General features: G+C 42.0%; 1 protein-coding gene across 4 annotated transcripts in view; it reads right to left on the reverse strand.

The window, feature by feature from the left end:
• SERAC1 (serine active site containing 1) overlaps nt 1–14,201 on the reverse strand; it is a 52,375-nt gene extending 38,174 nt beyond the window's left edge. Inside the window, exons 1-3 of one of the 4 annotated variants that reach the window (XM_061428428.1) lie at nt 14,071–14,201; nt 1,654–1,772; nt 840–931 (exon numbers count right to left, since the gene is read on the reverse strand). In XM_061428428.1, the coding sequence (XP_061284412.1) occupies nt 840–930 (91 nt within the window). In that variant the 5' untranslated portion in view covers nt 931; nt 1,654–1,772; nt 14,071–14,201. Of the gene's footprint in view, nt 1–839; nt 932–1,653; nt 1,773–14,070 lie in introns of those variants that run through there. The other 3 variants (XM_061428429.1, XM_061428427.1, XM_061428430.1) reach the window with 3 other exon arrangements.
• Nucleotides 14,202–14,233: the final 32 nt, after the last annotated feature.

Raw genomic sequence — 14,233 nt, forward strand, 5'->3', positions numbered from 1 at the left:
TTCCTGGACTTCCTGAGGAGCAGCTGGTTTGTTTCCTCCTATACTGCTGGCCCTGTTCCTTCATACTAGGATGTTTCTTTTTCACTAAGCCCTGGAGACAGAGCGCAGACTCACAGACTTTTCTGCTGCCCTACAGTATATTCACCACTCTTGAGTTTGTTCCGCTAGAAATGATGAGAGAAGAAAAGCTCCCTTCTCTGTTCCACTCCTTTTTGTATTTTTAAAATACAAAATCACAGAATTTTCCAGATGAAAAGGATCTATCCTAAAAACTGATCTCTCTTAAAGACCAAAAGGAAGCTCCATGAGGACAGACTTTGTCTTATTCAATACTGTACCCTCAGGGCCTAGTAGTACCCAGCACACAGCAGAATGAATGAAAGATGGCCTAGGTAATATTCTCATTTTACAAATAAAGGTTAGTAATAAACATAAACATTTACAAATAAAGACAGGACATTGGTGCTAGACCTTAAGTTCTTAGAGGGCAAGCGAAACATCTTCCTGGCTCTCCACTGAATTCCCAGAACCTAATACATGGGCCTGGCGCCAGTGGTATAGGAGCTTAATAAACAGCTGCTGAAGAATGGAGTGAGACTTGAATTTACAAGGATGAGTACGAACCTGACAGGAACAAAGGGAGGGGGAGATTCCCAAGAAAAAGGACTATGCATGCCTCTGGGCCTACAAACTGGGGGTGAACCATCAGTCCAGAAAAGTTGTAAGCAAATCTGAGATTTATCACGGATTAAATAAGTCTTTGCGGACCACCCTGGAAACTTAACCAGAATTCTATCACTGTTTCTACAAGAAAATACTGTCGTTTAAACTGTACTCACTGATATCTCTCCAGTATGTGCTGCTTTTTGGCGGAGGAGTAGAGGTTCCCATTCTTCTACAGCAGATGACACAATAAGCAGCCAGGGACATTCTGTGTATTTAGAACAATTGTAACAGATTTAATTTAGCATGTAATTAAAATATTTCTTTTAATTATAAGAACACATCATTACAGAATAGTTCCACTGCTCTAAAAATTGACTGTGCATTCTATATTCATCCCTTCCCTCTACCTTCCTCTAAACCCTGGCAAACACAGGCCTTTTTACTATCTCTATAGTTTTGTCACTTACAAAATGTTATTATAATTGGAATCATACAATGAAAAAAAAAAAAGAACATGTCACAATCACAGTAGATTGACCACAGAGTTAGATGTTTCAAGACTTGGAAAAAAAACTTTTCTATTAAAACAAAATTTCTCCCTTAAAAATTTAAAGCAGACTTATTAGAATAGTATTTTGCTGGTACCTTGACGATTATTATTCAAACCGTATCCAGTTGTGAACAATGATTAGTAGGAAATAGGCAAAGAGGTTATTGAGAATATCAATATGGGTGTCAAAAAACTTTAAATGCCTTTGATACATATGCATATAGATAGATACTTATATTTATCTTTGGTGACTGTGAAGTCCCTACAGAAGTGAAAAGCACTCTGAATGGAAGATATACTTAGGACCCATGGAAGCATTTAGCCTTTCTTCAAATCCTTTAAGATGGTACCCAATATTGTTTAAAATCTTTGAAATTTAATTGTTACTTAGTGGCATCCTGACAAAGAAGACGCTGCTCAACTATCTAATCACTCACCTTTCATGCAACGATTTAACCAACTAAGTGAAGGTGATCTAAATATGATGCGATGGTTTTTAGAACACCTCAGTATTCTAGAATCAGGCTGTCTCCGGATGAAACATTTCTTCTTTTTTCTTTTGGAATAAGAGAAAAGAAAGAAGATGCCTTGAGGAACTCGTAAGAAATTGTCTTTGGTTTATTTTAATACAGTAAAAACATCTGGCAGCCTTACAGAGATTAGAGGGAAAATAATCTAACTAATGCTTGGTGTAAGAAAATCTGTTAGGAATAACACAAAATAAAAAGCTTAAAAAATTTTCTTGTGGTTCTAGTACATCAACTGATTAAGCAAACTGTTTAAGCAACAGGTAAACTTGTAAAGATCACTGTTTTAAAGGTCACTGTTTCTTATTTTCTCACTTGTTTAAAGAGTTGCTGTCACTTCACAAAAATTTTCACAGTATTACCTTAAACACACACACACACCTGAGCAGGTTGCCCTCCACCACATCCTGAATATGTCTGAGTGCAGCAGAAATCTACTCCATCTTCCTTCCCTCTAGATTTCCTCAAATGCCAACACTGGCCCTTTCAGCTTTTTCTAGAATAAGCTGCTCCATATCTAATTCTCTAATGTTCAACTCTCTCAGCATCTAGACTACTTCCAGTTCACTGCTCTCCAGCCTCAACAAACCTTCCATCTTTGCCTTCCCGGGAGTGAGCAGCTATCTCATGGTTCTACTTCCTTCCAGACTCGCCTCAACTCCGGGGTACATCACTTCACCTTCTTTCTACCTGCTCCCTCAACACACCAGTTGAGTGAGTGAGTGAGTGAAAGTCACTCAGTTGTGTCCAACTCTTTGCAACCCCATGGACTATAGTCCATGGAATTCTTCAGGCCAGAATACTGGAGTGGGTAGCCTTTCCCTTCTCCAGGGGATCTTCCCAACCCAGGGATTGAACCCAGGTCTCCTGCATTGCAGGTGGATTCTTTACCAGTTCAGCCACAAGGGAAGCTCAGCAGAGCCCTCCTCTTTCTAGTAATACTATCCTGCAGCCCCAACTTGAAACGTGTTTTCTCTGTTCCGACACTTGGGACAGCCAAGACGGGGGACAGGGGCCACAAGACAAACTGGGAGTGGGCTCCCAGAATGATCTCTGCTGTCCCTGATCGTTTCTCTCTTACCCTCACAGCAACTGCCCTAAATAGCCATGAACTCTGCGAAGCGGGCTATGCTCCCTTCATCCCTTTCAAATGATTTGTCTCTCACTTCGCTCAGAAAATGAAGCCTATGAACTCCTTCAACTTCTGCCCCCATACCTACAAGCAGGGATTGACTGAGGTATTGAGGGAAATAAATTGTATTCAAATAGTGGGGTAGGAGAAGGGTAGGAAGTTCCTTTAAAAAAAAAAAAAAACTACACACAAAACCACAAATACCAAATTAGGTACTAAAATGAAAGTAATTTAGAATGAGAAAAGATACCACAATAAATTCCTGGAGTCCTAGAAATGTTGATACCTTTCTTTTGGAGTTTCATTAGGTAATCCTTCGGAAGTGCTTACAAAGAAATGCTTCGGGATTATACTCTGATCTTCCTCCCTCCCTAAGACATGACAGGTCCTACCAATTCTGAGTGCTCAAAGGTGCCCATGTGGTTAAGGCACCCCCAAGCCTAAGCTTCATAATATCACAGGAAATCTACCCTGGCTGTTTTTTACATCGTTATCTGCATCACCTTCTCCAGATTGCAAATGGACTTTTATCAGCACTATTCTTTCCTATTTCTGAGGAAAAGTTCTCATCCTTTTTCACGGGGAAATGTATCATCTATGTTCTCATCTCTTTCACTTCCACAGGGACCTTGATCCATTCATTAACTTTCTCTTCTTTATCTTCACACACTCTCTTTCAGCTCTTTCTACTCCTCCCCTCGAAATACTGGATGTCCAGTGTTCTCCCATCAAAACACAAAAACTTCTCTCACCTCCTCAAGTGGTGGCAGTCTCTTCACGCCCACGACTGCTCTGAACATCCACATGCTCTGCCAAGCCCCGACCTGACCTCCAATCCGCCACCACTTCTCTTTCCCATTGCACGTCTGTCACCTGCATTTCTTAAGACTCTTTCCCCAGTGTGTCTTCCTGAAACACTAGACTGGCCCTCCCCAGGGTCACCAGTGAGTGACATCTTTGCTGCGAAAGCCACTTTTCAGTCACCATCTTCCGGTCTTTGTCTGAAGCGTTTGACTGCTCCCTCTTTCTCTCCTCTAGCTACTGTGACACCGGGTCTTCTAGGCTGAATTCTCACATTTCTGGCCACTCCATCCCATTACTCACTTGGCAAAAACTTACTAAGCACCCACTGCCTGCAGGGGATGGAAACCTGAGATGTGCCCTCAATGGGCTTACAGCTGGCTCTGCTGCCTCTGTGCGTGCGTGCGTGCATGCTACATCGCTTCAGTCGTGTCCGACTCTCTGCGACCCCATGGACTGCAGCCCACCAGGCTCCTCTGTTCTTGGGATTCTCCAGGCAAGAATACTGGACTGGGTTGCCATGCCCTCCTCCAGGGGATCTTCCAGACCCAGGAAACAAACCTGAGGCTCTTACATCTCCAGCACTGGCAGGTGGGTTCTTTACCACCAGCGCCACCACCCAGTCCTTAAACGTCAGTGTTGCAGTGGGTTCCACCTGAGGTCCTCTTTTTTCCTCATACTATCTTCTCGTGCTAAGTAATTTCAGTGTTTTCATAATAAAGTTTTACCTGTAAGCTTATGATTCGCAAACTTCTATAACTATTTCTATTCAAGTCTCTCTGCTAAGCTTCACACACATATTCAGCTGCCTAGTGCACATTTCCACTCTGAAGCACCACAAACACCCAGGATGTCTGAAGTCAAATTATCATACTCCTGAAACCAAATATCCCAAGACCATTTACTACCAAAACATAGTTTTCACACTGATTAGAAATGACTGCTTGCTACACCAAGGTCTAATCTACCTGGGGTCCATTTCTGGAGTTCTGTGCCACTGTTATATTTGTCTAACTCTGCATCCATGATACAATGCCTTTCTTAATTGCCATACCTTTAAAATAAGCCGATAGCTTCTAGGTAAGCACCCCGCCCCTATTCTTTTCACAATTATCTTGTCTATTGGGATTTTTATGGAACTGAATTGAATTTACAGACTTAATTTGGGAGAATTGATGCTTTTGAACTGTGGTGTTGGAGAAGACTCTTGAAAGTCCCTTGGACTGCAAGGAGATCCAACCAGTCCATCCTAAAGGAAATCAATCCTGAATACTCATTGGAAGGACTGATGTTGAAGCTGAAACTCCAATACTTTGGCCACCTGATGCGAAGAACTGACTCATTTGAAAAGACCCTGATACTGTGAAAGATCAAAGGCAGGAGAAGAGGACAACAGAGGATGAGATGGTTTGATGGCATCACCAACTCAATGGGCATGAGTTTGAGTAAACTCCAGGAGTTGGTGATGGACAGGGAGGCCTGGTGTCCTGCAGTCCATGGGGTCGCAAAGAGTCGGACACGACTGAGCAACTGAACTGAACTGATATCATATGGAGCCTCTCCATTCATGAAAAGTATATCTTCAGTTCTTCTTTTAGATCTTTTGTAATTTTCTCCACAAAGGTCATGCATGGTTTTTCTTTGTTTCCTCATTTCATGGAAAATTTCAAATGTATACAAATGTGGAGAGAATAATAAAATGAATCTCTCATCACTCAGCTTCAAAACTTATCAACACAAGGTCAACCTTGTTTCATCTACACCTGCTCTATCCAAAAGAACTTCTGCACGAAAGAGATTTCCTACTACTAATGTGAAAATATGCTAATATGACTGAGGAACTGTCATTTCAAATTTTAAATTTTAATTAATTTTAATTACCCACATATGGCTAGTGGCTATAGTATTGAACAGTGCAATCTGTAACCTACATTCACTCCACCACCATAACACTCAATTATTTTGAAGCAATTCCATGATGTCATGTCTTATTTAACCCTTAAATACTATAGTATGTTGCTGCCGCTACTGCTGCTAAGTCGCTTCAGTCGTGTCCAACTCTGTGCGACCCCATAGATGGCAGCCCACCAGGCTCCGCCATTCCTGGGATTCTCCAGGCAAGAACACTGGAGTGGGTTGTCATTTCCTTCTCCAATGCTTGAAAGTGAAAAGTGAAAGTGAAGTTGCTCAGTCGTGCCTGACCCTCAGCGACCCCATGGACTGCAGCCTGCCAGGCTCCTCTGTCCATGGGATTTTCCAGGCAAGAGTACTGGAGTGGGGTGCCATTGCCTGCTGAGAAAATTAACCATCATTATTACCCTCTCCAAAAACATACCTCAGTATCATCAAATGTCCAATGAATGTTTCAATTGTTTCATAAACTTTGGTTTTGCACTACTGGACTATTAGAATTAGGATCTAACCAAGGTCCACATTAGGCTGCTAATGTGCCTCTTTTTTAGACTCACTTTATTTCTATAACTACTAATTTAGATTTTTCTTTTCTTGAATTAGTCTTGATAATATTTATTTTTCAAGAAAGTGGGAATTTAGGTTTTCAAAATCATGAACATAAAGCTATTCCTGCTTATTCCTATGATCTTTTTATCCCTAAAATTGCCTTTTTTCTTCCTAGCATTATTTGTTTCTTTTTTACTTTTCAGCTGTCTTCTAAAAGTTTACTAATAGAAAATGTTATTAATTTTCTTCATCTATTGGTTTTGCTGAGCATCTCTGTTTTACTTTGTTTTCTATTTCTGCTCTTCACTATCTTCTTTCTTTCTTTGGATTTACCCTGTCCTTTTCTTAACGTCTTCAATAAAACTTAATATATTATGAGCATTTCTTGCTGTTTCATAGTGCATTTAAAACCATAAATTCCCCTCTAGTTTTGCTTTACTTCAATTTCACAAGTCCTGATATTTCCACTGTGTGTGTTTAGTCGCTTCAGTCATGTCCGACTCTGCGACCCCATGGACCATGGCCTGCTGGACTCCTCTGTCCATGGGATTCTCTAGGCAAGAACACCGGAGTGGGTTGCCATTTCCTTCTCCAGATCTGACCTGAGACAAGACCTCCTCCAAGCTGTGGATTGTTTAGTTCTGTTTCCAGTCTTTAAACATGAAATTTCTAAAGATTATCTTTTCATTGTGCTAGATGGCATAGATTCTTTGGAATTGTGAAGACATGCTTTGCCACCTAATTGCAACCAATATTTATAAATGTATCATATAAACTTATTCTTTGTTATGGGCAAAATTTATAATATCCATTATAGCAAGCTCATGAATTTTGTTGTTAAAAGGTATACTATGGCTTTACTGCATGATCTTCTAGTACCTCAGAGAGGTTTTTAAAAATTCTCATCCTGGTTTCTTATCCTTACGGTATCCTTGGACTTGTCCATTATTTCTTTAAATTATTTATTCATTCAACAAATACTTGAGCACCTATAAACCAGGAACTGTTTTAAGTACTGGAGATACAGTAATGAATATGAAAACTATGTACCTGCCCTCATGCATCTTACCTTCTACTATAGAACCCCCTCACTGTGCCAAACGAATACGATCATATTTTGGTCATGATGTGAAAAGACATGTTATTAGGTGTATAAAAACTTAAGACTGTTGGAACCTTAGTACCCTGTTCATCATCATATCTGATCCCTCGTTATCCCTATTAATATTTATTGCCTTAAGTTCTATTTCATGTTAATATTTACTTTCCATTTTTCTTTCAACATGTGCATCATTTTCCCCAATCATGCTTATAGTCTTTCGATATCATATATATTTAATTCCAAAATCTTTTAACAGATAAGCTTAATCCATTTACATGTACTGTATGTGGGATAAATCAAGTTTTCTTTATTACCCTTTAACTGGTTTAAAGTTATATCATTTATTTCTATTCATTTAAAAAATACATTTTTAACATGCTACATTAAGTATAAACTTAAAGCAATACAAAAATTCTCCCAAATGAGAATGCTTTAAATCTAATCCAATCTCTATCTTTTTAGGTATTTTTGCCTACTATTTTAATTCCACATTATTTTTAAATACTCCAATGGGAGTCTGTTAGACACTTCACTAATAGGAACAGTTTCATGGACTATGGAAGTTATAAAGCAGACATGCAGGTAGCGACCTCACAAGAAGTCTTACAGGCAGAAAGTCTAGTACCAGGTACTTCCTCCAAAAAGGCAGAAGTTATCACTCTCACCAAAGCAGGATGAAGTATATCATACAGATGTCCCCCATCCAAAAAACCTGGAAAGAAGTACTCCCAGAAAACCAATCCCACCCAGTGGGTGGAGCCTCATCAGGTTTTGCTAGTAACTAATTCTTCTGCTAAACTTGAAGATGTTAAGCCTTGGATTCATCCAAGTGAAGGAGGATCCCTCCTGGCCATCAACACAATAAAGGGGAAAGCTGCTGCTGAAAGCCCTTAACAGACTTTTAACTCTTTAGAAGAAACAGGAAGAACAAACAGGATGGCTCCTAACATTAAGATAAGGGCTGCAACTGTTTGGTTGCTTGAGCAAAGTTCTCTTATCTGATCCTGGAAACTAGTTCGGACTCTCAAGATCAAGTTACTTTACCCTTTCACTATAATTACACTACTTTGGAACTGAAGTACCCATTTCTGTCACTCTCTAATTTAGATTCAGCCTTTCAGTTCAGTTCAGTTTAGTCACTCAGTCGTGTCGACTCTTTGCGACCCCATGAATCGCAGCACGCCAGGCCTCCCTGTCCATCACCAACTCCCGGAGTTCACTCAGACTCACGTCCATCGAGTCGGTGATGCCATCCAGCCATCTCATCCTCTGTCGTCCCCTTCTCCTCCTGCCCCCATCCCTCCCAGCATCAGAGTCTTTTCCAATGAGTTAACTCTTCGCAAGAGGTGGCCAAAGTACTGGAGTTTCAGCTTTAGCATCATTCCTTCCAAAGAAACCCAGGGCTGATCTCCTTCAGAATGGACTGGTTGGATCTCCTTGCAATCCAAGGGACTCTCAAGAGTCTTCTCCAACACCACAGTTCAAAAGCATCAATTCTTCGGCGTTCAGCCTTCTTCACAGTCCAACTCTCATATCCATACATGACCACAGGAAAAACCATAGCCTTGACTAGACGAACCTTTGTTGGTAAAGTAATGTCTCTGCTTTCCAATATGCTATCTAGGTTGGTCATAACTTTCCTTCCAAGGAGTAAGTGTCTTTTAATTTCATGGCTGCAGTCACCATCTGTAGTGATTCTGGAGCCCAAAGAAATAAGGTCTGACACTGTTTCCACTGTTTCCCCATCTATTTCCCATTTTCATAACGTATGGTACTATATAGGGCCCAGACTAAGGCAGAATTTTTTGGAGTGATTGTCCCACAATCGGCTAGGGGGAGCTCGTTGTGGGTGTGTGTCAACAGGACTGGATGGCAGCATCCTCTGCAGGGTCCGGGTTATAATGTGAAGTGCTGTCTGCCACTTGTGTTTCCTGTTGTGCTTTGCCCTCACACGTACCAGCCTTTTTTTTTGCAGGTGGGCCCCATCCTCAAGGTTACCTCCTGCCTCTGCTAGCCCCTGACCAGAATCAGTTTGAAAGTGAAGTCGCTCAGTTGTGTCCAGCTCTTTGCCACTCCATGGACTGTAACCTACCAGGCTCCTCCATAAATGGGATTTTCTAGGCAAGAATACTGGAGTGGGTTGCCATTTCCTTCTCCAGGAGATCTTCCCAACACAAGGATTGAACCCAGGTCTCCCGCAGTGTAGGCAGACACTTTACCATCTGAGCCACCAGGGAAGTAAGATAGTTTAACCGTGCTCAAACCCACAAAAGACGTGGAATGTTACAGGAGGCCAGGCGGACCACAGAAACCATACTGAATTTGGGCACCACCCTTACTCATATTACTGTGATCTGGGGCACCTAATACTTTTCGGCGAATACTCTTTACCCGAACTGCACCCAACCAATCACTCCCCAACTGAACCAACACCTGTGGTGACTTGAGCAACACTGGCCAAAACCTAAGAGAAGAGAGAGATACTGAGGGACCTGGGGCTGGCTAAAGGGGATGAGCCAGAGAGGAATGGCCACCAAGGAATACGGTCATGGAAAAGAAAAGGGACTATTAATGCAGATAGATGGATTAACAGGGCTACTATTTCAGGAAGAAGGGACAGGTGAAGAAAGCAGCCTAGAAGACAAATGATACTCTGAGTCAATGCACAAATCAGACCTAGAAAATAATGGCAAAAATGCTAAGAACCACTTCTGCGAACGGGCTGATAGAAACACACAGCAGAGCTTACTAAGCATGCTGATTGAACCAGAAGCCAAACTGGCATCTAAGCAGTGGTCCACTATACTGGGGGGTAGAAAGTCAGAAGGCAAAGCTTTGGGAAAACCCACGCCCTCCTTGCCCCCTAGGACTATGGGATATTTTGAGCAGTAACTATAATTTCTGCCACTGTGCCGTGACGGCAGCTGTTCCCTGGATTAACAAAAAGGGGCTGTAGGCAAAGGGAAAAGGAACACTTGCCAGAGACAGCATATACAGCCCATGGGGAACCACTGGGCCCTCATGAACAAACTGTGCCCCAGATTCAGATATGCAGCTCCAGTTCTAACTGTCACTTCTTGTCATGCATACAGGCTTCTCAGGAGACAGGTCAGGTGGTCTGGTATTCCCATCTCTTTAAGAATTTTCCACAATTTGTTGTGATCCACACAGTCAAAGGCTTTGGTGTAGTCAATGAAGCAGATTTCTTTTTTTTTTTTTAATTTCTTTTTCTATGATCCAGTGGATGTTAGCAATTTGATCTCTGGTTCCTCTGCCTTTTCTAAATCCAGCTTGTACATCTGGAAGTTCTCAGTTCACATACTGCTGAAGCCTAGTAGAAGGATTTTGAGAATCAACTTGCTAGCATGTGAAATGAGTACAACTGTATGGTAGTCTGAATATTCTTTGGCATTGCCCTTCTTTGGGACTGGAACGAAAACTGCTGAGTTTCAAATTTGCTGGCATATTCACTGCAGCACTTTAAAAGCATCATCTTTCAGGATTTTAAATAGCTCAGCTGGAATTTCATCACCTCTATAAGCTTTGTTCGTAATAATGCTTCCTAAGGCCTACTTGACTTCATCAAAATTGGGAAAGGTATGTCAAGGCTATTTTTAAAAGGTTAAATAAGCAGGTACATCACCCTGCTTATTTAACTTCTATGCAGAATATATCATGCGAAATGCTGGGATGGGTGACTCACAAACTGGAACAAAGATTGCAGGGAGAAATATCAACAACCTCAGATATGCAAATGATATGACTTTAATGGAAGAAAGTGAAGAGGAACTAAAGAGCCTCTTTGATGAAGGTGAAAGAGGGGAGTGAAAAAGTTGCCTTAACACTCAACGTTCAAAAAACTAAGATCATGGCACCCAGTCCCATCACTTCATGGCAAACAGAAGGGGAAAAAGTAGAAACAGTGACAGATTTTCTTGGGCTCCAAAATCACTGCAGACAGTGACTGCAACCATGAAATTAAAAGATGTTTGCTCCTTAGAAGGAAAGCTATGACAAACCTAGACAGCATATTGAAAAGCAGAGACATCACTTTGCAGACAAACATCCATCTAGTCAAAGCTATGGTTTTTCCAGGACTCATGTATGGATGTGAGACAGGAGTTGAAGTTCATTTTTTCCCCCTCTATATGAATAGCCAATAGGCCCAGCATCATTTGTTGAAAACATTTCCCTATCCTCATTGAATCGACTTTGTGCCTTGGTTGAAAATCAATTGATTAAATAAGTAGGGCCTATTTCTGTACTACACTGCATTCCACTGATCTATTTGTGTACCCTTATGTAAAATCACATAGTACTGATTACTGCAGTTTTATAATAAATCTTGGGGCTTTGCAGGTGGTGCTGGCGGTAAAGAACCTGCCTGCCAATGTAGGAGACATAAGAGACTCGGGTTCGATTACTAACTAGTTAGTAGTTAGTGATTCTGCTTCTGTAGACAAGCAGTAGTAATGATGGCATGATAACATGAATATCCCTGAATTGTACACTGTATGTGGTTAAAATGGTAAATTTTATGTGACATGTATTTAACGCAAAGAAACAAAAAAGAAATCTTTCCCAGAAACAACATAGCCGCCTATATTTTTTTCTAAGTATTTTTCAGGTGTGTCTTTCACACTTAGGTCTTCAGTCCATTTGGAAATTGCTGTTATAAATGATGTGAAGTAGGAATCCAATTTTGTCTTCAATCTATATGGATACCACATAGCTCAGCATCATTTACTGAATACACTGTGCTTCTGTACTACTACTTGGTGGTATACTTCCATATGTATATGAGCATGTTTCTAAGCTCTCTCTTCTGTTCCACGGGTTTACTTTCCTGTCCCTAAATCAAGACCAGTAATTAAGCCAGGAGTCTTGATTATTATGGTTTTATATTGTTTTGATACCTAGAAGGCAGAGAGTTTTTCTTCAAAATTGAGTTAGGAATTCCGGGTGCTCTGTCTTTTCATAGACATTTTAGGTTCAACATGTGAAGCTCCATGAAAAACCATATTCCAATTTTAATTGGAATTTCAACAAATCCGTAGATTTGGAGAAAATGGACACCTTTAGAATACTGAGTCTTCCTACCCCAAGAATATGGTGAGTGAGTGATAGTCACTCAGTTGTGTCTGACTCTCTGCAACCCCATGGACTGTAGCCCGCCAAGGCTCCTTTGTCCATGGAATTCTCCAGGCAAGAATATTGGAGTGGGTTGCCATTTCCTTCTCCAATGAATATGGCATACGGCTGCATTTACTTGGGTCTTCTTTTATGTGTTTCAATAGAGCATTATAATTTTCTCCTTAAAGGACAATGTACCTTTAGTTTGATCTATTTCCAGATACCTTCAGTTTTCAATACTGTTATGAATAGCATCTTTTTATTATTAAAATTCCCAGTTATTGCTGGTGTGTAGAAGTTACTCTTTTATTCAGAAATCTGCTTGAATTGAAGGTCATTTTTGATGACCTCCTAACAAACGAAGCCCTTCCAGTTCTTCATTATCACGTCCTATCAATTAACCTTCTAGTTATCTGATTTTTAGTGTCCTTTTCCCTGCCTATATTTAAGTTGCCAGCTCACATTGTAAGTTCAATGTCTAGAATAGGGTCTGACATATACTGCACAAAATGTTTGTTGAAAAAAATGGCGATTTTAAATCTAGATGATTTGGAAAAACAAGGGAAGAAAAGCAGATTTTGAAGTGATGGTGAAGTAAGGTCTAATTCAGGTTGGGAGGAATTCTTTAGAATTCTCACAGGTCATTAACATGCAGGCATCTGGCCACCACCTGGAGCACAAGCATAGAGGTTTGATGTGATGGAACTGATGAGACAGTGAAAGAGCAGAATGCATTCAAGAAGAAAAAAAAAAGAAAGAATATATTTAGGAACAACGAGAGTTGGGGCAGATTAGAGAGAGGGAGGGAACGAGCATGAGCAGCAGCATGGAAACCAACCGGACCGGAAAGATTTGAAGCAAAGAAAGAGGGAAATAAATAAAAGAGCCAGGTTCCTAAATCACATGAACACACAATTGGAGAAGTACAATTTCACCTAAGGAACAGAAAGCAAGAAACCTCATTTCTCGACTGGTAAAAAAACAATTAGAGCTCCAATACATTGTTGTTCAGTAGCTAAGTGGAGTCCGACTCTTTGCGACCCTATGGATTGCAGCATGCCAGGCCCTTTCTGTCTTCCACTATGTCCCCGAGTTTGCTCAAGTCATATCCATTAGGTTGGGTGATGTTATCTAACCATCTCATCCTCTGTTCCCCTTCTCCTCCTGCCCCCAGTCTTTCCCAGCATCAGGATCATTTCCAATGAGTGGACTCTTCCCATCAGGTGGCCAGAGTATTAGACTACAGATCCGGGAATCTGGGGAAGGAAGTAATTTTAGAACTCTCTGGGTCTTTCCTCCGGGCTCGGAGGACCCATTAGCATTCAATCTTATTCATCCTCTCGCGTCACAGCTATAGAAGCTGTGGTCTGAAAGGTTCCGATCTGAACTGCGGATACTTGTTTCCTCCTCATTTTCACCATCCTTCCTGTGGCCGACGGTACCGGCAGGTGCTCTCTGGGCCTGGGACTGGAATTAAGAGGAGGGTGGCGACCGGGAAAGCAGAGCTGGGTTGCCGAGGCGGGGAAACAGGCCCTCACCTCACGCCCAGCGCCGGGTCAGCGGGTCAGCCAGGGGCCGCGCGCCCTCCCTGGGGCGCCCCGGCCGCGCCGCGTCGCCGCCCGCCGCACGGCCCGCAGTGCCCGGCTTCGCCGAGGCCTGCATCCGCCCCCACCCACGAGCCCAGCCCTACCTTCCTTACCTGCCGGCGCACGGAGGCGGCTACAGTCCCCTGGCAGTTCACGCAGGATCAAGTCCGCGAGGAACCCGCCCCAGCCCACCGCTACCAGTCCCCGCCCCTCCACCAGTAGCGGGCGACACGTGACCCCGCCCTCACCTCGCCCCGGCCCGCCCCGCAAGAAGCC

This window comes from Bos javanicus, chromosome 9 (assembly GCF_032452875.1).
Source record: "Bos javanicus breed banteng chromosome 9, ARS-OSU_banteng_1.0, whole genome shotgun sequence".
NCBI lineage: Eukaryota > Metazoa > Chordata > Mammalia > Artiodactyla > Bovidae > Bos > Bos javanicus.